Source organism: Haliotis rubra, unplaced genomic scaffold (assembly GCF_003918875.1).
Source record: "Haliotis rubra isolate DU_JTF1 unplaced genomic scaffold, ASM391887v1 Scf372, whole genome shotgun sequence".
In the NCBI taxonomy this organism is placed as follows: Eukaryota; Metazoa; Mollusca; class Gastropoda; order Lepetellida; family Haliotidae; genus Haliotis; species Haliotis rubra.
The window spans coordinates 849,811-877,585 of record NW_025767049.1 but is presented as its reverse complement, the minus strand read 5'-3'; the positions used below and the strand labels follow the sequence as shown (position 1 = coordinate 877,585).

The 27,775-nt window shown below is 38.3% G+C and overlaps 2 protein-coding genes and 1 long non-coding RNA gene across 3 annotated transcripts; 2 read left to right on the top strand and 1 right to left on the bottom strand.

The window, feature by feature from the left end:
- Nucleotides 1-348: 348 nt before the first annotated feature.
- LOC124286003 lies at nt 349-12,307 on the bottom strand. The gene is made up of 9 exons (XM_046722320.1): nt 12,157-12,307; nt 10,103-10,193; nt 9,297-9,554; nt 7,341-7,496; nt 6,999-7,166; nt 4,646-4,739; nt 4,161-4,282; nt 2,723-2,770; nt 349-877 (listed from the first exon to the last, which is right to left on the bottom strand). The coding sequence occupies exons 2-9, from the start codon at nt 10,182-10,184 to the stop codon at nt 540-542; spliced, it is 1,266 nt and encodes a 421-aa protein (XP_046578276.1). The 5' UTR covers nt 10,185-10,193; nt 12,157-12,307; the 3' UTR covers nt 349-539.
- Nucleotides 1,909-2,512, top strand: LOC124286004. Its single transcript, XR_006900927.1, has 2 exons — nt 1,909-1,956; nt 2,392-2,512. It is a non-coding gene; the product is annotated as an uncharacterized LOC124286004 (long non-coding RNA).
- Nucleotides 12,308-12,366: 59 nt separating the features above from the next.
- On the top strand, nt 12,367-27,144 carry LOC124286021. Its single transcript, XM_046722337.1, has 7 exons — nt 12,367-12,509; nt 21,013-21,081; nt 22,443-22,511; nt 22,976-23,070; nt 23,787-23,886; nt 25,408-25,545; nt 25,941-27,144. The coding sequence occupies exons 1-7, from the start codon at nt 12,450-12,452 to the stop codon at nt 26,196-26,198; spliced, it is 789 nt and encodes a 262-aa protein (XP_046578293.1). The 5' UTR covers nt 12,367-12,449; the 3' UTR covers nt 26,199-27,144.
- The last annotated feature ends 631 nt before the right edge of the window (nt 27,145-27,775 follow it).

The window sequence follows — 27,775 nt, the reverse complement described above, 5'->3', positions numbered from 1 at the left end:
TGTCATGCATTCTTGAGTTTTGCTTTTTCAGAAAGAGGGGCGGTGGAGTAGCCTAATGGCTAAAGCGTTGGCTTGTCACCCCGAAGACCCGGGTTCGAATCCCCACATGGGCACAATGTGTGAAGCCCATTTCTAGTGTCCCCCGCCGTGATGTTGCTGGAATATTGCTAAAAGCGGCGTAAAACCAAACTCAGTCAGTCAGTTTTCAGAAAGTTCATCAACTGAAGTTAATAGGTGTTGATAATCATTTGAAGGGATCTTTTTGGATCAAATCAAATCAGTTGAGTTTGTCTGAGGGATCAACACTAAACGTAAAAAATATCAAGATTTTCCTCCAGCAAAAACTCCTGAAATAGTCAGTGACCAAAGCACTCATGTCACTGACATGAATATATAACAGTTTGTAGTCTTTTTATATTCATGTACTGAAGAGTCAACACTACAGTTAGGCACGTGAAAGCATGTTAGATGCTACAATAATATACACAGAGGTCCTGAGTGATGGTTGCAATGTTACAAAGGACTCCTCACTAAAACTATCAGACATGTGTCCCTTTTATGATATCATTAATCACTGTCTCTTCATAGGTGGGTGGTGCCACATCTGGATGCCTTGCCTCCTCTTCATACATGCTAGGTGCGGACGGAAAGACAAAGTCAGTTCTCGAAGCATTGCCAGAATTTCGAGAACCATTTCGAGTTGTCGATTGAGATTGATTATCACTGTCTTGTAGCCTAGTTGTTACTGAGGAAGGTTGTTCCTGGCGTTTCTTTGCAAAACATTTCATATATATGACAACTGCTGCGATGATTGCTGCAATGACCACCAAACTGCCCAGTACACCAGCCAGGATGATAGAGAGGCTGGACTGTTCTCCTGAAGACAGAGAGTCATAGGAGTAAGGAATTGTTCAATGATTTTGTTTGTTGTGTAACACCGCAGTCAGTCATATCAGGATTTATACAGAATGCAGTAACAAAATTCAGAACAACATTTCAGTCAACTTTAGCATCCTAAGGGAGTTAACAGCATTATTACCATAGATCATGTTTAAAGCCATTGCAAGGCATTATCTAAATTACAGGGATGGCAACAGGAAAATCTATTTTCAGCTGAAAACTTAATATTCTGTCATCAAAATATCAGACAATCCACAGAATTGATCAATTTGAAATAAAATCAGTGGAAATCCGTGGATCAAAAAAACAAATGGCATCCCTGAAATTAAAACACTTTTCCAGATGTGGTGGTATAGCCTAGTGGTTAAAGCTTACACTTCACACCCAGGTTCGATTCCCTACATGAGTACATTGTGCAGAGCCCATTTCTCATGTCCTTTGTCATGAAACTGTTGGAATATTTCTAAAACCATACTCACTCAATCATTCAAGACCTTATCAAGCCTGGGCAAAACCCTGCACATTACATCAGCCTATCTTTACAAGAGTCAGACAAACCATTGGTTGATAAGTATCACATGGAATGTCAACAATTCACTGCCAATAAATCATTGTCTTTACTGTGAAAAGACCAAACAGTCACCTGTGATACAATGGTGGATCAATGTTATAGACTGAATATTGTACAATATAGCTAAAATGGATAGAATTACCATTAAAACGCCCACACGTTATCAGAAATAAGCGGGCCACTGTAACTTGATAATGCCCCCAAATTGCATGACGACGGGCCATTATCATACCCGCTGTTAGGTGATGTCATAAGGAGCTCAGCTCTTGATGGTCAATCACCTACGGTTCGTTTGAACTTGGGCTCAAGATTGACGCTATTTCTGACTCACATACATCACATGTACCTGTAGCATTATGAACTTTCTTGCCGGTGTAACCTTAACAATTGTACCATAAATTACAACATGCAGCAATGAAAACATCGACTGGAACTCTAACGTTGTTGAGCATTGAAAAACATGGCAGCTGGTAGTATGGGCAAAGGTCTAGTGTTGGGAACTGGTTAAAATCTCATAATTGGTGATTGGTCCATTATAACCGATCAGTCATTGAAAATAATTGGTTAGCGTCATTTATAAAAATTTCCTGTTATGTTAAAACTTAAAAATTAAAGAAGAAAACATGTAGTTCTTGGGTTGTTTTTTTGGCAAACTGCAAAAAATGCATTTGAAATTTCACATCTTTAAAGGATGACCAGTATGTTAGGAACATAGGAACTCGTCATGACTTGTAACGAGCTTGTAGTGCTTATGAAATGTAAATTTAATGACACTGACAAAACCTAGCTTGTGAAAAATATTGTTTATGCCAACAAAATTGTTTGTGTTCGATTATGAGAAAATATGATCGATTGCTTGGTCGCTTAGTCACTGCGACCAATCTTCGATTATTTCAATTAATCGGACCGCCACTGCAAAGGTCAGGGTCGAATGTCGTCACACTCAATAGTGACGCCATCTGTTTTGTTCTATGACGTTTCCATATTTGTAAAAAGTGGGACAGTGACCTCCATCATTTGTTGTTAGCAGAAAAAATGCTTCAAAACCAATACCTTTGTTTGTATTTATTTTAATTAAAATTCTATCCATTTTAGCTATAATAACGGTAACGATATTTTTCAGGGCATTATCCTTTGCAAAAGCCCTTGGTCTTTTCAACTGTCCTCCTTCATCGCGAAGTTAAGGACATACCTTGGGCTTCTGCAAATGATAATGCCCTGAAAAATATCGTTTCCCTTATAATAACTCACCAGCTTCCTCTTTGTGCTCCGGAACTGGATAGATTGTGGTGCTTCCTTCTGCAATTATGATAAAAACTATCAATATGTTGACATCATCATCTTTATATTGATAGTGACATGGAAACAAAAATTACATGATTGTTCCAATTACAGTCGAACCCCGTTTATCCAGACTTTTTGTTTACACTAAGAAATCGTCCTGATAGCGAGAGACGTCCGGTTAACTGGATCAAACAAGACAAGTAGTTATATAAGTACAATGTGTTTTCGATACTGATGAGATGTTCTCCCACCTGCCACAACTGTGGCACGTGTAAATAGTGTTTTGATGGGTTAGTAATCAATTCACATCAATTGCCGGCCAAGAGATTAACACAGGTCACTAGTGTTTCGATGGGTAAGTAATCAATTCACATCAAATGACTGCCAAGAGATAACAATGAATACACTTAGTTGTGCGGTAAACAATACTGACGTGAAACATGCACATTCACATACGCACAGATCTTTCCTTCCGGATAACTGGATAATTTTTCAATGGAAATCTATGGGAATGGTTTGAAAATTCTCCGTCTGGGTCCAGAAGCACGGACAATTATTGAAGGCAAGTTTCGTTTCACCTAAAAAGCGTCCAGAAGACGGGGTTTCTGGATATACAGGGTCCGAGTAAATGGGGTTTGACTGTACGTGACGCATAACTTTACTTCATTAGACATGTACAGTGCAGATTTCATCACTTTATTCTGGTTTATTCTTTACTTTATTGAAATCACAGACTAACATACACTGTCAAACTGTGTGTTAGTGAACATTATACAGTGTTAACTGTGAGTCTGTGGAAATAGACAGTGTTATACTGTGAGTCTGTGGAAAAAGACAGTGTTATACTGTGAGTCAGAGGTCAGACAATGTTAGACAGATCTGTCCTAGTGGAGGTTAGGTGTTATGACTGCCAGTTGTGATTATGTACAATATTACAATCTGAGTGAACAGGTTCAACAGTGTTATACTGTGAGTCTGTGGAAATAGACAGTGTTATACTGTGAGTCTGTGGCAGTCAGACAGTGTTATACTGTGAGTTTGTGGAGGTTAGATAGTGTTATACTGTGTGTCAGTGGAGGTTAGACGGTGTTATACTGTGAGTCAGTGGAGGTCAGACGGTGTTTTACTGTAAGTTTGTGGAGGTTAGACAGTGTTTTACTGTGAGTTAGTGGAGGTCAGACAGTGTTATACTTTGAGTCAGTGGAGGTCAGACAGTGTTATACTGTGAGTCAGTGGAGGTCAGACAGTGTTATACTGTAAGTTTGTAGAAGTTAGACAGTGTTATACTGTGAGTCAGAGAGGTCAGACAATGTTAGACAGATCTGTCCTAGTGGAGGTTAGGTGTTATGACTGCCAGTTGTGATTATGTACAATATTACAATCTGAGTGAACAGGTTCAACTTACGTTTGTTGGTCTGGCACACAAAATTTGCTATGATACGAGAGCAGTCAGCAGTTTGCCACTCCCCACGTACACTATTCATCAAAACACAATCTTCATTACTCTGAAAGTCATGTGTTGCAAAACTGAAAGAATGAATTAGACATTTAACTTCACTCAAAAGCCAATCTTGCATGTCCTAAAGTTTGTAATCGAAACAATTGCCAAATCTTAGAAATAGAAGAGGGCTGGAATTAAACGAAGGGTAGACCCAAACTGGAAATGTTAGAGATCTCACACTTCCATGAAGCCACTCATGCAAGTCCACAATTATTTCAAAAAGAGTTAAATTGTTGACAAGGACCTGTGGTATCTCAATTTAAAACCTTTACCATGTTTTCTGATTTTCAGGAAAAGCTACTGAACATGACAAAGTTCAGGTACAACTAGCTCTGCCACTTTCATGGTTATGTTGTAGATGTAGTGGAGAGGTACACAGTTTTACTTACAAGTCTAGCTTCTGCTCTGACAAATCAATCCATTCCATTTTAGACTCTGATGCTACCTTGCTCAGACCAATCCATGCCCTGTCGGTCAGCAGATCTGTAACATTCACACCAACTCATAGTGGATTGTCTTTGGGTTACTGACTAGCATTTGGACTTTAAACAAATTGGAGTGAATGATAGTGTTGTCTAAAAGTGGTCAACAGACAGCTGCATAACATAATCTGCTGTCAGCACTGATGTTCATTTATTTATTGTATAAATACTGAGGACTAAAACCTTTACTGAAAACTGTGATAAGGACAAAATGGGAAACATACATACAAATGTTCAGCTCTAGCAATTTCAAATTTGCATTTTGGGAAAATTACAAAGCTTGGTCAAACAATGGCAGAATCATACTTTTTTTTTAAATAGCAGACCATTTGTATTATATGCAACAACAAAAACAACACATCCACCAAACAATATGTACCACTGGAACAAAATTACTGTAATGATCATGAAGTTTAGGCTCTCATTCTTGTCATGGTAGGGAAGTAAAATATACAATATCACAAATAACATGGACCAACCAGTGATGTGACAAAGTCACCATGGAAGTTTCAGTTCCACTGGTCCAGTTGTTTCTGAGGAGATGTTCTGTTGATGACTTTCAATTATTTTTGTAGTTTCCTTTAAGACTGCTTTTAACAATCTTGATACTATACTAGGCACATAAAGAAACTGTGCATACAAAAATTTAAAATCTAAATTTATCAAACCTGTGGAGACACATAAGGATTTAAACGCAGAGATTAGTGACATGTATCCAACATGCATGCATGTGCCACGTTCCGTGACGTCAGTGGGTTCATCCTTGAGACGTGCAATACGTTGTTGCACATGCATTCCGGGAAAGAGAAACAGAGCAAATGAATGCCACACAATACTGTCACTTTGGAAAGCTCAACCCCTGCCCTTGCGATCGTTCAAAAAATTAAACGGCTATTCAAACGCATAGTCTGCACAACGTCATGAGGCCATTGGGATGGTCCGTGGGGGAATGTCTCAACGACAAGTGGCTGGATATTTCCACTGCCACCGGAACACCATTTCTGCACTGGTGAGACGCTACCAGAACACAAATGACGTCATCGATCGTCCAGGTTCTGGACGTCCACGTGTAACAACGCCAAGACAGGACAGATGGATAAGGGTGACCCATCTTTGCCACAGGTTTCAGACTGCAGTGATGACTGCCTGAACCCTCCCAGGACTTCGCCGTATCCACCCCAACACAGTTCAACAACGCTAACATCATCACAGGATCAGACCACGACGTCCCGCCATACGGCCTATCCTGACACAACGTCATCGACAAGCTCGCCGAATGTGGTGCCGAAATCATGTTTGCAGACCCTTGTTTTGGTGGAGAAATGTTGTTTTTACAGATGAGTCCAGGTTTAACATTTCCCATGGTGATGGATTCACATTCCAACAGGACAATGCCCGCCCTCATACGGCAAGGGTTGCTATGGATTTCTTGCAACACCACAACATTGACTTACTGCCTTGGCCTGCAAGTTCACTGGATCTCTCCTCGATAGAGCATGTTTGGGACAAGATGGATCGACGTCTACCGCCGTCTTCCTCATCCGCCAGATAACGTCCTTGACCGTGCAACAGAACTTGAGAGAATCTGGCGTGACATCCCACAAGCCTTCCTTGCACGTTTGATAGGCTCTATGCGTCGTCGATGCACTGCTGTTCTCAATACCGATGGTGGACATACCCGTTATTGAGCTTGTCATTTGACCCCTGTCCCGCTTGTGGACTCGTGACGTCATTGTGATTGACTTTTCAATTGAAATTCTCCCGACTTGTTATGGTCTCATGATCCCTCCATTACAGTTTATATGTACCTTTGACATTGTTATCGTACTTATCAACTGGGGGCGGTGGGGTAGCCTAGTGGTTAAAGCGTTGGCTCGTCACGCCGAAGACCCGGGTTCAATTCCCCACATGGGCACAATGTGTTAAGCCCATTTCTGGTGTCCCCCGCCGTGATATTGCTGGAATATTGCTAAAAGCGGCGTAAAACTAAACTCAGTCAGTCAGTCAGACTTATCAACTGGGATAATATTTTGACAATGCACAGTTTCTTTATGTAGCTAGTATACATACATGAGGTGATCATCTCACCATCTTGTTTCAGGCCTCTGGTCTTAAGTTGTGGAAAAGAATATGGCTACCTGGTGGCTATATTGAAATTAAAATATTTATCCCTGGATCAAACTTGAACCCCTCTTAAAGTAACAATCATCCACACCACATTTATAGCCTTACTGCTTTTATGTGGAGATGAGATACATACACTTGACATAGTCTTGTTGTATCTGAGTTTGTATGACAGCAAGGTTAGCTTGGTTGTAGTTACAGAACATCTGTGCTTTGCTCCAGGTCTCAGCATGGGTCATCAGTTTGTAACACAACGAATGTGTAGGTGATGGAGAAGACCATCCCGGCCCACATGATCCTTGATCTACACATAACAGTGAACAGTAAGGCACCACAGTCCATCAATATTATGAAATAGTATATTTTTCTTAGAATATTATTTTACCATCAAATATACATTAAAAGAATTGGGAACAAATTACTGACGTCATATCAAGCAGTTCTCTTATATCTTCAAAAAGAATAAATCAACATTTACCAAACACCTGAAACTCGAGGTGAACCCCTGTATACTTGTATGGATTATTGCCATTAGACTGGAATGTTAAGGACATGTACTGCCCTGTGCTGGTCACACTGTAGGGGTTGCGTGCCCCACACCATAGGACGATAGTCGGGGAAGTCTCATCCATTCCTGAAATATCAGCATTACATTAGTGCCAGGCTGATAATGATAAAACTACAGCAGCACACAACTACATTTAGAAAATCAGGATAACAACCACAGCTGTATCTGACACATCGGGGAAAGTACAGTAGCACCTGACACATGATAACCACAGTAGAACCTGACACATTGGGATAACGAGGGTAACCCATGACACATTGGGATAACAACTACAATAGCACCTGACACATCAGGATAACAACTACAGCAGTATGTGGGACATCAGGATAACAACTAAACAACTATAGCAGTATCTGACACATCAGGATAACAACTATAACAGTATCTGACACATCAGGATAACAACTAAACAACTATAACAGTATCTGACACATCAGGATAACAACTAAACAACTATAGCAGTATCAGACACATCAGGATAACAACTATAACAGTATCTGAGACATCAGGATAACAACTAAGCAACTATAGCAGTATCTGAGACATCAGGATAACAACTAAACAACTATAGCAGTATCTGACACATCAGGATAACAACTATAACAGTATCTGACACATCAGGATAACAACTAAACAACTATAACAGTATCTGACACATCAGGATAACAACTAAACAACTATAGCAGTATCAGACACATCAGGATAACAACTATAACAGTATCTGAGACATCAGGATAACAACTAAGCAACTATAGCAGTATCTGAGACATCAGGATAACAACTAAACAACTATAACAGTATCTGACACATCAGGATAACAACTAAGCAACTATAGCAGTATCTGACACATCAGGATAACAACTAAACAACTATAGCAGTATCTGACACATCAGGATAACAACTAAACAACTATAACAGTATCTGACACATCAGGATAACAACTAAGCAACTATAGCAGTATCTGACACATCAGGATAACAACTAAACAACTATAGCAGTATCTGACACAACAGGATAACAACTAAGCAACTATGGCAGTATCTGACACATCAGGATAACAACTAAACAACTATAGCAGTATCAGACACATCAGGATAACAACTATAACAGTATCTGAGACATCAGGATAACAACTAAGCAACTATAGCAGTATCTGAGACATCAGGATAACAACTAAACAACTATAACAGTATCTGACACATCAGGATAACAACTAAGCAACTATAGCAGTATCTGACACATCAGGATAACAACTAAACAACTATAGCAGTATCTGACACATCAGGATAACAACTAAACAACTATAACAGTATCTGACACATCAGGATAACAACTAAGCAACTATAGCAGTATCTGACACATCAGGATAACAACTAAACAACTATAGCAGTATCTGACACATCAGGATAACAACTAAGCAACTATGGCAGTATCTGACACATCAGGATAACAACTAAACAACTATAGCAGTATCTGACACATCAGGATAACAACTAAACAACTATAGCAGTATCTGACACATCAGGATAACAACTAAGCAACTATGGCAGTATCTGACACATCAGGATAACAACTAAACAACTATAGCAGTATCTGACACATCAGGATAACAACTAAACAACTATAGCAGTATCTGACACATCAGGATAACAACTACAGTAGAACCTGACACATGATAACACCTTCAGCAGTATATGAGACATGATAACACCTACAGGAACATCTGACACATAATAACACCTACAGGAACATCTGGCACATAATAGATACAACAGCTCCTGACACATAAAACACCTACAGGAGCACCTGATATATCAGCATGATATTATTACTGCAGAAACACCAGAAACATAAGGTAGGTCTTACCATCCCTGACATGCAGATAGTCGTAGCCACCAGTGCAGATTGCATTCTCAGGTGCCCACTGCAGGTGAGAACTGACCACTGTCCCATGAACCCTTTTCCCAGCACCTGCATCTATGAGCCATCTACAGTCATAGTTGTTGTCATAAAATGTCTGTCCTTCAAGCCGAGTGTATATCGATCCTGAATCCACTCCTTCAATTCTTGTGATGGAATTAGCTTCATTTGTACAGGAGTAGTTCCCAGCATAGCACCATGAAGCTGGAACACAATATGTACATATGTCAACCTCTTTTGGTTAGTTCTAACACAATAGTTATTACACTTTGAAGGTATTGAAATATGGGTCAGATGTTTCTTATATTAGCGGATTTCAAATTTGCTTAATATAAACTATAATCTTGACTTGTTTGGCTTGTCTTCTGTGCTATTCTCGCTGTGCTGGGCAAAGTGAAAAAAATCTGAGAAAATGTGCAGTCAAACATGTTTCGATAAACATTACCTGATGAAATGTTTTAAAAAACCTAATAAAAAATATCAGCATAATACCCCCTCTTGCAAACAAGGTCCTCCCTAGCTGGTATAAAGCAGTTTGTTGGATCACCGAGTACACTTCGATCACTAACTATGCTGACATGAGGAAACTTTAGGTATAGTAACTATATAATGATTATCATATAATACATACATCAAACTTGCAAATAGGCCATAAAATTTATAATCACAAATTGTGGATCTCAATGTACCATGATGTACATACAAACTATGACTTATTATTTTTTAATTCATATTTTCTACGAACTACTTACCTGACAATACATAGATGATGTAATACCAGAAGATGTGGGTATTCTGACAAGCTGCTTTAATATTCTGGATCAGGGACTGCATATTGAAAGTCTGAAACAGAAGAACTCCATTAGTATATTGGCAGCTTGGCATGGAGGGGTTATTACTATTGCTAAAACAACCATGGCTTGCCACAAAACTTAACACAAGCACATCTCTTGCTTGATGGTGGTGTTAGCAGCGACATGGAAACATCACTTACATTATGATAAAGAAGTTGTATATCCAAAGAACTGTCCCTGTTATTTGTAAATCACATGACCTGTTACATTATAACTCATCAAAGTTCCTTTACTTAACTTTGTTCCAGTCTCATTGTCAGCCAATTTAGCGCTCATAACAGCTATTATCATCATATTCATGGTTCTTTCAAACAATCATTTAGTCAGACAACTACGTGCAAATCAATATATTATCAGTTAATCCTTTTAATAAAGGATATTTTTATATGACATGATGTGGGTTAGTACACATACATAAACACTAAACTTTGGCAAATCCACTCTGCATGATAACATTGATCGATGTTTAACTCAACTGAAAATTGCATGTGCATACAAGCGAGTCCGGTAATTCTGCACGTCCGGTAATTCTGCACAGCTGCAAAAGCGTACATTTGTATCGAAGGTAAACATTGTCTGCTACCACATTTACGCTTGAAATCGGGACATTTCTACAAGGGACTGGCTTTTAATCATGAAAGGTAAGTAAATAACAGTTATTGACAGATAAATTGCCAGTTTTATGAAAATTCGTTTTCTTCAGACTATTAAACCTTTTTCTTCATTATTAATAATAGGATTTAATATGAAACACTCTTCCTTACATTGATGAAGTGATTTTTGAAAATAATCTGGCCCTAATACTGATCCATACTTCGGATCTCCAGCTCCGCAGAATTGACGGACAGCAAGTGATGTCGTCAGAACGCCAGTAAGGTCAACCGTATGGCAAAATGCACCGTTAGAATCTTATAGTCGTCAATAAAACTTATATTTCTAGGTAAATATGATGCATGCCAGCATGTTTAGTCATGTAAACAACAAAAAATGAGAGATGTTGGTTGCCGTGTTGCGATCGATGTGCGTTGGTGCGCGGAATTACCGGACGGCATTGTATAGCATTGCATGTAATACATTTGCCACACTAGGCCTGTATTTATGAATAGTAATTACCCCACAGACAATAAATGCCAGCTGAGAACCTTCTTTAGGCAGTCTGACTGGTGTTACCACTAATGATGCCTGTTATACATTATCAAGTGAATGATGAAAAATACACACGTGTAGGTTTACACCACCAACAAAGGATTAGTAATTCTTGTATTGAATGCAATTTAGTTGTTTCATTCCTGTTTTGAGGACCCGAACAGAGCTTTATTGTTGAATATCATATAACATGTAAACACATTAGCTGTGTACTAAAGTTAATAATTGTATGTACATATTTTACCTAGCAGCGGTACCATTCTTTCAGTGGATTCGTTTAAGTTGAAGAACTTATTTGACATGCACTTTGGTATGCGTATGTGTGTATAACATTGCTTCAAAAATATGCCCGCGGTCCTTACAGATAGCTTGTCAAACTCAGTTGCGTCCGATGTCAAATCTTTCCTCAGCAGCTGAGACAGTGGCAGTGTTAGACAGCTTGGTTGAAGCCACAGATGAATGCTTCTTTAATATATACAATATCACTGATACGTTATTTCGACTTATCTCGATATTATACCACGAATAGTAAAAAAAATTAAGAAACTACATCGTGACCTGACATTAAATATAGTTCTGTGGTTATACTAGGAGTATGTGTCACGGTCATCCTAATTGACTGTAAACTATGGGGACTAATGACTATTACTATATTCTGAAACTTTTGCAATTCATATTCAAACTTCTACACAAACACTAAATTGTAGCCTACATCGAAAATGTGTACAATATATTGAAATGAAATATGATCGTCTGCTCTTGTTTTGCAGGTTGATACATCCTAACGTCAATAAAGGTCTACTCACATACACGAGGACGTTTGATGAGACATAAATAAGGTCACTTTATTTCTGAAATGACAGCATTGACATATCCACAACAACTTTGAACCAGGATCTTTAATGTTATTATGACATATTTTGCATGTCTTCCGCAATCGACATTCAGCACTTTGGTGTTTTCCGGATAAGAGAGCTCCAGACATGCGTACATATGACTTCCTGTCAGTTCATTGTGTTGCCAGGTAGCAGTGAAGTGACAAGCTATTGATAATATTGTGATTTTCAGCTTCCTGGGTGAGGACATAAGTTGCAGCACGATGGCAAAGGAATGTCTAGATGACGCTTCATTTAATAACCTGCTTGCCAGTATAAATCAGGTATGTATTTTATTGATACAAGTTTGTTTCTAGGGTAAACAACCGCATTTCGATATCGAAAAGATTCGTCTGCTAAACTTGTTAAATGAAGAGTCATCATGTTGTGATAAAAACATTGAATAATTTTGGAGTAATAGATAGGAGTGAATACAAAACGTGTTTTGGCAAGATTTAGTGATGAGACAAGTTCCATATTCATATATAACGAGATAATATCAGTGTTTTTCTGAGTTGCTATCGAGATCTCTTTAATGGTCAAAGTGGGTGTCCACACGAAATGTCACTAGATGTTGATCTTGAAATAAGTACTTTCAAAACTTTACAGAGTCTGTTAGGAATGAAATGAAACAGTCACAAAAAGAAACTTCTTGACTATAAAACTGTTAGAGCAGACTCTAAAGGAGCTCTAGCAGATGCTCATAATGGCAATTTTTAGTTATGAACTAGAAATGCAAATTACTATACATCATTACATCTTTTATTTTGACTGACAAAAACACAGGGAGTTCATTGAAAGAATAGCAAGATAATTTATTCTAACATGTCTATCATCTTGTATAGGGATGTTACGATACATAAGTTTCATGAATCGATACATATCATGATACCCATGTCACGATTCGATGGATATCACCAGTGTAGGAAAGATAGCCCGTCCCAACGTCCGAGACGGGTGAATTTTGTGGAGGACGGGTTAAAAAAATATCTAGTCCGTCCTCATGTCGGGTCAATTTTAGCAAACCAATGACATATATATAATGATTATAACCTTTTTGAATATTTACTGCCGAAGGTGTTTTATTTATATTTGGAGGACAGGCCAGATTTTGGCAGGACTGGTAAAAAATTTGACCTGCCAGTCCTGTGGACAGGCTAGATTTTCTACATCTTTCCTACACTGATATCACAATACCTATTTTCATGGCATTATTGTGTAAATTTAGTTACATTTTGAACATTAATATTGCATATTTTATAATTGTCCATGAAAAGATCAACATTTTCCCATTTTTTCTTCTCAGATATTAAAAAATATGCATGAAAAATAATCATTTATGACTCTCATGACATCAAAAAACATGATACAATTGCAAAATGTAAATGATACATAAACATATTTAAACTGATACTTTCAAAACTAAATATCGATACAGTTTTGAATGTATTGATAATTGTAGCATCTTAGCAAAAGTGTTGATGCATCGATGTGTCTTGTGTATATTGTATCATTGCATAAAAACTCCTGTAACAGTGCACTTAGTGATATGATATTTCACTCCATGAATTAGCATAACACAGTTATGAACTATATGGAGATGTATTTTAGAACAAAAATTCATTACAATAATGAAGACATAATTGAAAAGAAGATGAAGTCGCCGGTAGTTCGTGTAAGTTTACTGGCATTCACGTTTCAGTACAGGCATTCCCGCAACACTTACGAGGCAAGGCAAGGCACAATCACACACACTGTCAAAACCATGGACAGCACGTGATTACATAAAAATTACACACTTACGAGAGCAAACGAAATCGGGTGCTTCTGCTGGGTGTATGTAATTGTTGAACTGGCAAAAAAAGCGGAAAAGGCTTAATTCCCTTATCATAATTAAAATTCAAAATAACATAATTCATTACTTTCTGACATAATAATAATAATAACTAGGATTGCCGACAATACTGACGGTCTTCAGACTTCCCCATACACTCCCCGTGGCTACCTTCACTTGTACTGTTTCTTTGGTCCCCAGCTGGAGCGTCCATTTTAATTCTCAGAGTTATGGACGTTTGAAGTGTACTTAAAGGCTAGAAAGCGTCCAAAACGCAGGCAGAACACGTTTTTGACACGCGAGCGGATCGGTGAAATGCAGTCTGGGTCGCGGGGTAATGTACCTTTTAAATAGTTCTGGAGAAGATATAGTTCTCTCTCTAACAGGCCGTAGCTCCGCTGTCCTTGGGTCTACAGTCCAAACGATTAGTGTTCTGGAATCGCCACGATCCTAGCTATCTGACGCATAGACGTATGTGCATATACTGCACTTGTGAAACAACCATAGATTTATGTGTGCATATAGTGCATTTGTTAAACACCCATTCAAAAATTTGAAATAAAACTCATATCTGACTCTGTACTTACAATGTTTATTCATTCAAACTTGTTCTCGACGCTGTATGGCTAGGATAATACCGATGCAACGTAAAGGCCAATTGAAGGGAAACTATTTCTTTGGGCATTGGATGACGTTCCAGCTCAGGTTTGATAGCTCCTTGTCATTGTCAATTACATCTGTCGTTGAAATTCACATCGTCTCCCATATATCTGCACGTGGACCACGCTTTGCAGTGGTAGTCTCTTTATAGGAGATACTAGTATCTGATCTCCCGCGTGAACGCTCATCTGATAGTGAACAACCTGAGGGAAGTTTATCTGTATCATAAATTGCAACTGTGTAATGTGACTAACAAATTGCCTGCTTTTAAATTTAGTGCTATGACTTTTTCTGTTTTTAAATGACAACGTAATGAATAGATGTTTTTTAAATAAAACTCATTTTGACTCTGTACTTACAATGTCTATTAATGCAGACTTGTTCTCGTCACTATATGGTTGGAATAATGCCGATGTGACGTAAAGCCCAACTCAACTCAACTCAACCATTCAAAAATTACTGTGGTGCGGTTAAAGGCCGGGGGTCAAACCTGAGATGAATTTGGCATTGATTCAATGCTGCTGACACAAACAGAAAATTCACAAACTGCAGAAAAACAAACAGGAAGACACAGTCAAACAAAGCAAAATAATAATGCAATATCTACAGAAATATACTAAAAGAGATTACTGGTAAATATTGTAGATTTTGTTGTGGTCAAAAAGTCAAGCAAATTCCTGTCAGTCAGGCTGGTAAGCAAACTGCTGGAGAGATCACATCCTGGCAATCCCAGAACACTAATTGTTTTGACTGCAGACCTAAGAACAACGGAGTTACGGCCTGTTAAAGAGGGAACTATTTCTGTGGGCACTAGAAAACAAGGAAGCGGTGATAGTTGCTAGATTTTACGACGCTTCCTCCAGCTATCTCACAACTGTCACAACTAACAAAATTGGAAATCCTAATGTCCCTCCCTTTTTGTGGCGTAATTGTGGTGTAATTATCGACTTTTACATAATAATAATGTGAAGCAAAAATGTTCCACATTTCAATATCTACAGTTTGGTATCTTGAAAATTGATATCCATTGTGTTTTCGCAGAGCTGTGAACCCTATAAAAATGCGTTTTGCCAAAATTGACCAACTTTCCAAGGGCAATACCTCCGACACTATTCAAGATATCGACATGCCTTAAATGGTTTAGGTAGTCCGAAGTGTGGGCTTTAAAACAATATATAGAACACTATTGTACCATTTGCCGTTCAGGAGAAGAAGATTGTTAAACACAGGCAACGTCAAAAAAGTCGCGAAAGGTTGTCTTTGTGCCGTAATGGTGACGTAATTATTGATTTTTACATAATAATAATGTGAAGCAAAAATGTTCCACATTTCAATATCTACAGTTTGGTATCTTGAAAATTGATATCCATTGTGTTTTCGCAGAGCTGTGAACCCTATAAAAATGCGTTTCGCCAAAATTGACCAACTTTCCAAGGGCAATACCTCCGACACTATTCAAGATATCGACATGCCTTAAATGGTTTAGGTAGTCCGAAGTGTGGGCTTTAAAACAATATATAGAACACTATTGTACCATTTGCCGTTCAGGAGAAGAAGATTGTTAAACACAGGCAACGTCAAAAAAGTCGCGAAAGGTTGTCTTTGTGCCGTAATGGTGACGTAATTATTGATTTTTACACAACCATGATGTGGAGCAAAAATGTTTCCCATTCAATTACCTACAGGTTGGTACTTAGGAAAATTGAATCCATTGATTTTTCGCAGAGTTGTGACCTTTTTTTTAACCCTATGAAAATGCGTCTTAGAAAAATTGACCAAATTCCAAGGGTGATAACTCTTAAACTATTCAAGATATCGATATGCCTTGAAGGGTTTAAGTAGTCCGGAGTGTGGGCTTTAAAATGATATACGAACACGATTGTACTATATGCCATTCTGGAGAAGAAGATTTTCAAACACAGGCACCGTCAAAACTTGAAAATTGGCCAAAAAAATCAGTTTTTTCAAAATAGCGCAAAATTTGACCTGCTGGCCAACTTCCGCTATGTGTTGAATCGACGGGGAATGGTGTTGTCTACATTGAGTGAAAATTTGGTCAACTTATCCCTTATAGTTTGATATATTGAGGTTGAAAGATTTCGACATTTTGGGTTATCTGCCCTTACCGGAAGCTGAAATTCGGGATTTTTCGACTATGTATCAATTTCAGCATACAGGCTATCATCCCTGAAAGTTTCACGAAAATCTGCCCAGCGGTTAGGTCAGGAGAGCTGTCACAAAATTTGTACAAATAACAATAATACTAAGAAGAAGAATATTCGGATAATAACAGTAGGTCTTCCAGACTTTCGTCTGAAGACCTAATAATATTTGGATAATAACAGTAGAATAATAACAGTAGGTCTTCCAGACTTTCATCTGAAGACCTAATAATAATAATAATGTATTTATAAAGCGCCTAATATCCACCATAGAGATGCTCAGTGGCGCTGTGACAATATTGGTGAAGGAAATAGTTCATATAAATTTACAGAAAGACAGCAGTGAATAGATGGGTCTTTAGCAGAGATTTAAAAGTTTCTTCGATGAAGTGTTCCTGATTTCCTTTGGAAGACAGTTCCACAGTTTAGGGCTGGCACAGGAGAAGGCCCGGTCAGACAGTTGGTTTGGAGATCTGTGTTGGGTTAGGAGAGAGCCAGAGGAGGATCGGAGACTTTGCTGAGGTACATACACAGAGATGAGATGTTTGAGATAGTCGGGAAAGTTATCATTGTAGAGGCAGTCATGATTCTGAATGAGGATTTTGAAGGTAATTCTTGCAAAGATGGGGAGCCAGTGTAGAGACTGTAGTACTGGGGTGATATGGTCATGACGATGAGTGTGGTAGATACATCTGGCAGCAGAATTTTGGATTTTTTGAAGTTTCTGGAGTGGTTTATTTGAGAGGTTGGCATATAGTGAATTACAGTAGTAGAGTTTGGAAGTGACAAGACAGTGCAGGGGTTTACAAGTGTCAGTATCAAGGTAGTGGCGGACTTTGCTGATGTTATGGATGGAGGTGATGTGTGCATCCATGGACATGTTGGAATCAAGGATGACACCAAGATTCCGGGCACTTTCTGATGGTAGGATGTCTGTGTCACCAATACGAAGTGAAGGTAATGACAAAGCAGTCTTCAACTTTATAAGCTGATGTTTGGAGCCGATGAGAAGGAACTCAGTCTTCTCCTTATTCAACTTCAAGTAGCTGGAGGTCATCCACGATTTGATTTCATTAATGCATAGCTCAAGTTTGTTGATATACAGTGAAACATCGTCTGATTCAAAGGCAATGTAGAGAGTTGCGTATCATTCGCATATATGTGGAAACCAATGAAATGCCGCCTAATATTATGTCACCAATGGGGAGAATGTAGACTGTAAACAGAAGGGGGCCAAGAACTGATCCCTGGGGAACACCATATAACAGTGGTGACTTTGATGAATGAATATTTCCGATTTTGACAGATTGTGTGCAGCCTCGTAAATATGAAGAGATCCACTTCAGCGCATTTCCTGTTATCCCAATGTGATTTTTAAGTCGATGCAGGAGTAAGGTATGATATATGGTATCGAATGCGCTGGAAAGATCAAGGAGCACAAGCGCTGTCACCTTCTTGTGGCCCATATTGAGAAGGATATCATTGTGGATTCGCACGAAAGCTGTCTCCGTACTATGAGATGTCTTGTAGGCCGACTGGAACGACTCTGCAAGGTAGTTTTTCTCAAGATGTACCTTCAGTTTGCCAGCTACCACTTTCTCTAAATATTTGGATACAAATGAAAGGTTGGAGATTGGACGGAAATGTTTCAAATTGTTTTCATCAGCTCCAGGTTTCTTTAGAACTGGCGTGACAATTGCATGTTTAAAAACACTCGGAACAATGCCAGAGGAGAGAGATGAGTTCATAATGTCCCATACTGCAGGTGCTAAATAGGATAGCACAGACTTGAACAGCCAGGTATGAATGAGATCCAGTGGTGAAGATTTAGATGGTGCATTCTTCATGATATCCAGTACAAGGTTGACAGAAACATGTCCAAAGCTTTCAAGCACATTACCAGAGAACTTGCTTTCATTAGAAGTGGAGCTAGTTTGATTGTATCCTGTATCAAGATTGATTCTAATCCGATGTATCTTGTCCTGAAAGAACGTAGCGAATTTCTCAGCCAGAACAGTTGGAGTACTGTGCTCTGGAAGCTGTGTCCAGAGTTACCCTTTATAAGTTGGTTCAACAGTTTGAACAGTTCTTTTGAATTGTTCTTATTTTTGGTTATACCATCTGATACAAACTTTTGCTTTGCTGTTTTCAAGGCTGAGTTCACTTTATTTCTGGTAACTTTATATATCAGTGTTCACGAATGGTGTTTCAAAGTAACAGGACATTGGGTCCTGTAAGTTTCAGATGTCTGTCTGACCCATTGAAAATTCACAGGACCCGTAGAATAAAATTAGACAAACATTTCAGTTTTAACATTTCTTATAATTGGCATTGAAATTATTAACAAACATAAGATTTTTAAACATCAAACAAATGTCACATGTCACATTATAACAACTTCAGTCAAAGACATTGTGAAATATACAGTCAGACACTGGGGCCGGCGGGTTGAAGACTTCTATCGAACCGTTGGCGAATCTACCAGATTTGTCGGAGGGTCAGACGCTATTCGTAAACACTGATATATCTGGCGATGAACTTCGAGTTTGCTCCTGCGCCAAGATTTTTCAGCAGATCTACACAGATGTTTCAAGTGTCTGACTTCATCATCATACCAACCTGTATTTGGACGAACAATGATGGAACGTTTCCTAATAGGAGCATGACTGTCAAGAATGTCTACCAGACTGTCATTAAATATTTCACATTGGAGTCAACATGATCGGCATTGCATACATTTGCTGTGATGTCGCATCTAAATGATCTAAGTCATCAGCAAAAATATCCATATCAATGCTTCGTGTTTTGTGATAAGTGAAGACCTTGCGTACTGGTCCAGGCTTTGATAGATCAAGAGTAATGTCAATCAAAAAATGATCTGAAATCTGCTTATCTGAAACATCATTAATTGAGATGAAGTCATCCATTTCTCTAGTAATAACAAGATCCAAAGTATGACCTACTTTGTGTGTGGCGGTTTTCACATGTTGTCGGAGATTAGCAGATGGCAGTAGCTGAAGGAAATCCTGTGCAAACTTGTCAACATTTTTGTCAACATGAATATTAAAATCACCAGTGATCAGAAGATGCCCATGAGAGACTGCTACTGTTTCAATTAGTTCTGACATTTTAGTAGGGAACATATCATTTGTAAGTTTATTTTTCTTTGATGGTGGTGGTCTGTAGACAATGAGAAGTTTGACAAAACAATGTTCATTCCTGATGTTTAAGGTGAGATCAAGAACCTCAAATGACTGGAATGCATGAACAATTGACTTGACATAATGATAAATAATAATTCAAAGCTGACTCATCTTTGAAATAACATTTTTCAGAACAGTAGTAATGTATAAATCTATTATGCGAGACAAAGGATGGAAAATTGAAACTTTGTGTGAGTGACAGATTAGTATAGCTGAAGGGGTCGTTGTCGGCACAGGTACTACAGATACGTACCCCAGGTACCTTTCTGTATACAGATATGTATCCTAAACAAAGTCAAAATACAGAAACGTACCCGTTACCCTAAAAGGCGGACGAGTCCATATTCCGCAATACAAAAGCGAAATCGCATGTAGTTGTTCCCGTTCAACTGATTCCGAGTGGTATTCATATGCATCGCGAAATGTCCGTTACTGTGTATTCTCATTACTTACATAACGCAATCAAATGTATCTAATACAACAGTATGACGTTCCGGTCAAGAATACGACACAATGGACATGGAATCCTCCTAGGGTACGTTTCTGTATTTTCATTATGGCCAAGGTACGTTTCTGTATACAGAAAGGTACCTGGGGTACATATCTGTAGTACCCGTGCCGACAACGACCCCTTCAGCATTAGTATAGGGTATTTGTTAAACATTTCAAAATTAGTTTGAATATTAATTATGGTAAATTAATGATTGGTTGAAAGTTAAAATAAAAAGCAATTGTCCACTTAGACTTAAAGGTTTCATGCCAGTGTATCCTTAAAATGGTTAAAAAAAACACTGATCAATAGCAATAGCAATAGCAATAATTATGAATGAAAAGGGGCTAATTCTGCATTTAAACACCGCATAGACTCAAAATCATTTATAAATAAATATTGCTGATGTTTATTGATTTCATAATGTTTATTTTCAAGGAAACAAATGGAGCAGAAAATAAGCTGAAGAAACTGTACAGTTCCAGAGGTTATTTCAGCTCAGCGCAGGTGAGAGTTACCTGTCCTTGACTTCAGTTTCATACGTTCTTTTAGATGGCTAGTCCGGAGTATTGGGTGAAGATTGTCTCGAGGGTTAAATCCAAGGGGGATAATTCGTAGATGTCAGCTTTTTTCATTCTGAGGAACACAATATGTCATAGTTTATGCTTGCTTCTTCATCACGTGGTCTTGTTTTTGTTCATTGCTATGACTCCAATCATCTCCATGAAGATTTGATATGAAGTATTTACATGGATATTTAGAAATGTAATACACAACAATAAAAATCTATAGATGTCAACCGGATAATGAAGTAAGCACATACTCCAAAAATTGTGTTTGTCATTATAAAGAAGTTAAATCCATAAATTCATTCCTTTATGTGTGTCACTTCAAAATTGACAGACTTACATATATTAGGTTGGAAAACAACCCAGCAAAATATGTAAATAGTAACTGAAATGCAGTTTCAAAAGATTGATTGTATTTGTTACTTCCATTATTCAGTCTTTTTAAAATAAATTTACCAAACAATATAATTAAGTTCAGGTCACCTGACTGGTGAAAGTCTAGTCAAATAATATCATGGCCTTTGTGTAGGGTCCTTATTCAGCTGTAAACATGATCTCCTGAGAAACAATTTCACATACCATCACGACAACAGTGTTCACGAATAGCGTCTGACCCTCTGACAAATCCGTCAGATTCGCCAACGGTCAGACAGAAGTCTACAACCCGCCGGCCCCAGTGTCTGACTGTATATTTCACAATGACTTTGACTGAAGTTGTTTTATGTGACATGTGACACTTGTTTGCTGTTTATAAATCTTATGTTTGTTAATAATTTCAATGTTAATTATAAGAAATATTAAATCTGAAATGTGTGTTTAATTTTATTCTATGGGTCCTGTGCATTTTCAATGGGTCAGACAGACATCTGAAACTTACAGGACCCAATGTCCTGTGACTTTGAAACACCATTCGTGAACACTGGACAAATGGTACATTTGTTTCTTGTTTTGGAGCTCAGGTTACATATTTCACTTTTCACAGTTTTTCAAAGTTTGACTATGCTGGGGAGTCTATAATCCTCTGAAAATGCATTTCCCATGCTGTTAATGTCTTGGCTTGAAGATTGCTGAATGGAACAAGGCCAAGGTGACCTAAAACTGGGATTGCACTAAAGCAATGAAAAGGTGTCAACATCAGTCAGTTTATGGGTGCTACAGCACTTAGAACATATGCACTTTAAAAAGGTTTTTCATTCATATGTTTTTCCATGACAAAATATGTTTCAAAAGTGATGCATAAAAACAAGAAGACTGTAAGTGTATTTCAAATAATACAGCTGCAAGGTGTCCTTTGTACAGGCAGCCAAGGTTTTGTATGCTCTCGCCTGCCCTGCTGACAAGGTGAAGGCCATCCAGATCCTGGAGCCAGTGAGTATACCCTAGTCTGTCTCACAGTCCCTGAACCACATTATTTTCCCGACTTTCAAGCCCTCTCTGCAGTGCTAAAGCCGTAAATAAAGCAAGTCTAGATTTCCTCAGGTTCAGGGGCTACTTTTCAATTTAAATGGGTTTATTTGCTACTATCAAAATTATATGTATTCAGGGACTAAACGTTAGTCTAAGTATACCCCTGCAGCAACTGTCTGCTACTTCAGAAACTGATCCAAGACCAGAGTCTCTATTGTTAATGGCTTACAGATACTTTATATGACGCCAAGACACTTTAGCTGGCAAATTGACTCAAAATATTTTGGCAGAGACTGAAATTTTCAAGTTAAATTTTGATGGCTGTTGTATAATTGTTATGATCCTTGCTGATTCAGATAATGAAAAGGTATGAATCTGTTTGAAACAGTTCAGTCTGTTGAGTCAGCCAATGTGTTTTGTTGCAGCGACTTTGTCGGATGACCTGCAAGGATTCCCGTGACATCATCGGTGCCGTTAGCGTCCACAATGACAAACTCATTGTACTTAACTGTGTCAAGAGGTAGGTTGATGTCAAGGTCCGATGGTAAGATGGTAATCAGTTGGAAATAGGAAAACACATGCATTTCTATGAAGTAAAGGGATTTTGTCAGACTAAGAATTTTCAGACTACAAAATTTCATGACTTTCAAAAATGACTTTTATTAAATTTATGCCTGTCTGCAAAAGACCCACAGGAATGGATTTCAGCTTTCCTTCATTTTCTACCTCAAAAAGAGTGCAGTGTGTACATGTAATTGCCAGAGATGTCTGTGTTGTACTTGGAGGCAGGGTCCAGTCAGCCTGTGGATTGAACATAAAAAGGGAAGATATGTGGAAACAAACTCTACAAATTACTAATTTGCTGACATGTTGCCTTCTCTTCTGCATACATGAACAAGGTTAAACTGCTTGACAGTAGGTGACAGTTGCTTCACAGACAAGACACACTTAATCAACACTACATTTATGGCAACATTTTCAGATACTTTCTGAAGAACAAAACAAAGCAAATAATTGCAATGTCCTGTATTGTTTTAACTTTCTTGTAAAAATTAATATGGCAAGAAATAAGAAAAGCTTGACCTGATGACCTTCGATGTGTCTACACTCACTATGGTGGTGAATGTCTGCCACTGATAACATTTTAGTCTGTCCTCAATGTTGAGCTGAAAATCTCTTCAAAGCTGTATAAAACCCATCCCATGGACTCACCCAACCAGAGTTTGCTTCTTGCAGGGTTTTGACAGATTATCAAACCAGACTTGGGGAGGAATACATCTTGAGTGCTTTCCCATTTGAACACGACAAGCGGCAGGCACTGCAGATACTTCAAACTGTGAGTTGATAATCCACCTGAACATCCTCAAATATATGCTGTATTATGTCAACATTGTATTGCGATGAATATCCTGTCCCCATTTACTAAAGCATGGTTTAGGTGAAGTCACTTGTTCCATTTGTCCTCTCACCAAATTTCTCTATTTCATGAACAAGAAACCAATAACCAGTCACAACACAAGAATTTTGGCACTGATAGATCTACTTTCAAAATAACAGCCTTGGACTAGCTGATCCTTTGGAGTGAGTGAGTGAGTTTGGTTTTACGCCGCTTTTAGCAATATTCCAGCAATATCACGGCGGAGGACACCAGAAATGGGCGTGACGAGCGAACGTCTTAACCACTAGGTTACCCCAACGCCCCGATCCTTTGGAACATTTAACCAAACTCGAAAGTAGTTACAAGTTACCACTTGCAAGCAAAAATGTTTTCCAGTGTATTCTGTGAACTCATATCAGTTTCTATGGGAACCATTTAGTGAGTGTACACAGCAATAATTGACAACAATCTGTTAATATTTGAGTCAGGGCCAGATGAGGCAGTGGTTGATATTATGTATTTAAGAAATACAGTTCTCTCTACCACCATGTATAAGTGTAATAAAACACACTTTCGCCTGAACTATTATAGTTAAAGTACGAGGACGCTTGCGTCCGAGTCCTTTAACGTTATAATAGTTCAGGGCAAAAGTTTGCTTTATTACACTATACATGGTGGTAGAGTGAACTGTATTTCTTTTCTAAGATGCCAAATTTAACACTTTCTAAGAGAAATTACGATTAATTTAAGGCAGAAATCAAACGACGATGTCGGTGACCTAAATTAAGAATGCTCGCACAGGGCTAACTGGCGTGCTGTTCTATTGATGTGTCTGCCCCCCCTACATTAAGACGAACGTTACCAGAAAAAAACAAAATGATAACAGTTTGATGACAGTTTACGTTTGGATTAAATATCATCTCTGAATTATTTTAATTACATCTGTGATTAACCATATGGGGCAATATGAATGTCGCATTTCTACTACCAGCGTAAGTTTAGATCAGTACAACCAGATGAAGTTGAGTAGTCAAGCGACATTCCACGATTGCATTGAGGGAATGTAAACATTTCGAACGTTACCGTGTCGCTGAAAACTTGTGAGTCGAATTGACACATTTTAACCGTCATAAAACATAAACGTAATGTTTCCACCAGTGATGTTAGCTGCGTGAAGCAACTGCAAACCAAAAAACGTGTTGCAACGGAGTAGTTTAGTGTAGGAGGCCGTACAAGGCGATGACAACTGACATGCATTGTGACGTCGCTTACATTGTAAAATGGTTCGATTATGAGGGGGCACACTAGAATGGCGCAGTGACGGGATAACGTCATTCAATTGTTACGTCATCAAAAAAACTTTACCTTTATTGTCTGATAATGTTTGTTTTTTTCGATTGTTCTAACCGCTAGGCATCTTAGAATGATCTATACATAAACATGTACATGTTTGTGTTCTAAATTTTCTGCTTACTGCAGGTGCGTTCTGATGTAGCTGACAAGGTCCCTGCTGGAGGTCACCAAGGCTATGCAGCTCTTGGAGGCCTGTACACCCAGTCCCGCCCCCTGGTGCCACACCTGTATGGGGGCCTCCTGCACCAGAGTCTCAGCATGTCTGTAAGTCCATTACCTCTTGGTTTGGGTAAGACTGATACAGAACAAGTGTGTTATAACTGTACTACAGTATTTCATGTTTACACACAATTATTCCAGCAAATGGAACCTATATGTATGAATAAAATATAATTCTGTCATGTATAGAAAATCCCAGTGGAAAGAAGATAGTGATTTTAAATATGAATCATGCCAATGCAAATTATGGATTAAATGATTGACATAAAAGTATTTATAACCTAAAGATGAAATGAGGACAAGCTTTCAGCACAGTGTGAATAACAGACAAAGAGATTAAGACACACTCTTCTTGGAGATTTCCCAGCTGTACCAGGGTCACTCACTCACTGACTCACTAACCATGACACAATGGCTACACAGTTCCAATCTGTCTCCAGGGTCACGGCCAGATTGAGATTCCAGTGACAGCGAAGATGAATTCCACTACTTCCATGTACACGAATCATCCATCATACATGTACCCCAAGGACAAGAGCTATGCGGAAACTCGGGGCTATCCAGGACATGTTGGATTCCCAGCCACAATTGACAGTGTACCAGCGTACCCAGGGGGAGCCCCGCCCCTGGGCAGACACAGTGGTGCCCCCGCCCCCACAGGCTTTCCGTCACTCGATGAATCAGGGTTTGCTTACTAGTAATAATGGAGGTAAATACAGGCTGTGATATTGTACAGTTGCTTGATTCCAGTTTGAGGGGTAGTCGATGGTGGTGTTTGATGAGGGGTTGGTGGACTAATGTCTCGAATTTTGTTGGGTAACCATCATGTTAGAAGAATGTGTTTTAAATGTCTCAGAATTGTATTATACTATTCCTGATGTCCCAGAATTATTTCTATTTTATTGTTTTTTTATTACACTTAACATTGTAAATATTTTTTTTGAACTGTTATCTTATGCACTTTTACAATTTTATTGTTCTGATGTCTCATCATTTTGAACAGTGTATCAATTGCATTCTTACAATGTCATTGATAGTTGTATCCTTTGATGTTCAATGATGTGAATGCCCAGCATCACTTTAGATTGCATGTAGGAAGTGCCAAAGGTCTTCATGCATTGAGGAGGGCAGCAAGATTTTAAGAGAAATTATCAGCATTAACAGAGACTGTGAAACTTTCAAGATGATATATCAGCATTACCAGACAATGCCATGTGTGTCTTTTTGACAGGTATGCACAATATGCAGTGTAACAGAATACCTTTTTCTGTCAAAAATAACTTTTACCAAATGTTTGTAGTTCTGGGAGCTATTTGAAGTATATATATATATATATTGTTCGACACCAGGTGTCACTTGAGTGGATTTACGTTATATCAATATTGTCAATATATTGACTCTATATGCCTTTACACATATTAAACAGTGGTACTTTAAGGAAGATGGGAGGTATCACCTTGTGATGCTGTTTGTATCTACATCTTGTATAAGTGACTGAGTTTCTACAGATTTACAATATCCCAGCATTATCAGTGTTCCCAGTTTTTACTCACCAGTATTACTCATAACTTACCTATTCATGGCTTGTTGTATATGAGTTGTTTTGTATTATTCCCAAGGATCAATAAACAGTGTCTCCAACTTGTTTTATCTTATCTATTATTAAGTCAGTCTGAACCATTAATATGAAGGATTTGCGAGGTGAAACTAAACATTCATATGAGGATAGGGAAGAAGATTCATCTGGAGTTGGTTGTCAGCAACAGTTCACCTGTGTCATCACAAAGACCAATGTGTGTATTCAGCCATATTTCACTCATATCACGGGATACAATGTGTCCACTCGGCAATATTTCACTTGTATTACCATATGATACAATATGTCTACACAGCAAAATTTCACTTGTTTCACCATGGGCTACAATATGTCTATTCAGCAATATTTCACTTGTATTACCACATGAAACAATATGTCTACACAGCAAAATTTCACTTGTTTCACCATGGGCTACGATATGTCTACTCTGCAATATTACACTTGTATCTCCTCTACATCAGCGTATGAGGTGTCATCTACATCAGCAACATTTTGCCAATACTGCATCACACATTACTTCACCTGTGTCACCACTGGCTAAAATGTGTATTAATTCAGTAACATTTCATATAAACAACAATAACTTACTATGTAGTCAGCAAATGAATTCAGTTACCTTCTAAAAGCCTTGAACAAGTTAAAAAAGTAATTGAGCTTCTGTTGTCCTTAAGAAAATTT

Coding starts and splice junctions, on each gene's coding strand:
- LOC124286021 (XM_046722337.1), top strand. CDS start 12,450: ATGGCAAAGGAATGTCTAGATGACGCTTCATTTAATAACCTGCTTGCC. Junction 23,071..23,786: donor GTACTTAACTGTGTCAAGAG/GTAGGTTGATGT, acceptor TGCTTCTTGCAG/GGTTTTGACAGATTATCAAA. Junction 25,546..25,940: donor ACCAGAGTCTCAGCATGTCT/GTAAGTCCATTA, acceptor ATCTGTCTCCAG/GGTCACGGCCAGATTGAGAT.
- LOC124286003 (XM_046722320.1), bottom strand. CDS start 10,184: ATGCAGTCCCTGATCCAGAATATTAAAGCAGCTTGTCAGAATACCCAC. Junction 4,740..6,998: donor ACAACAAGACTATGTCAAGT/GTATGTATCTCA, acceptor TGAATGTTACAG/ATCTGCTGACCGACAGGGCA. Junction 4,283..4,645: donor TCAGAGCAGAAGCTAGACTT/GTAAGTAAAACT, acceptor TCATTCTTTCAG/TTTTGCAACACATGACTTTC.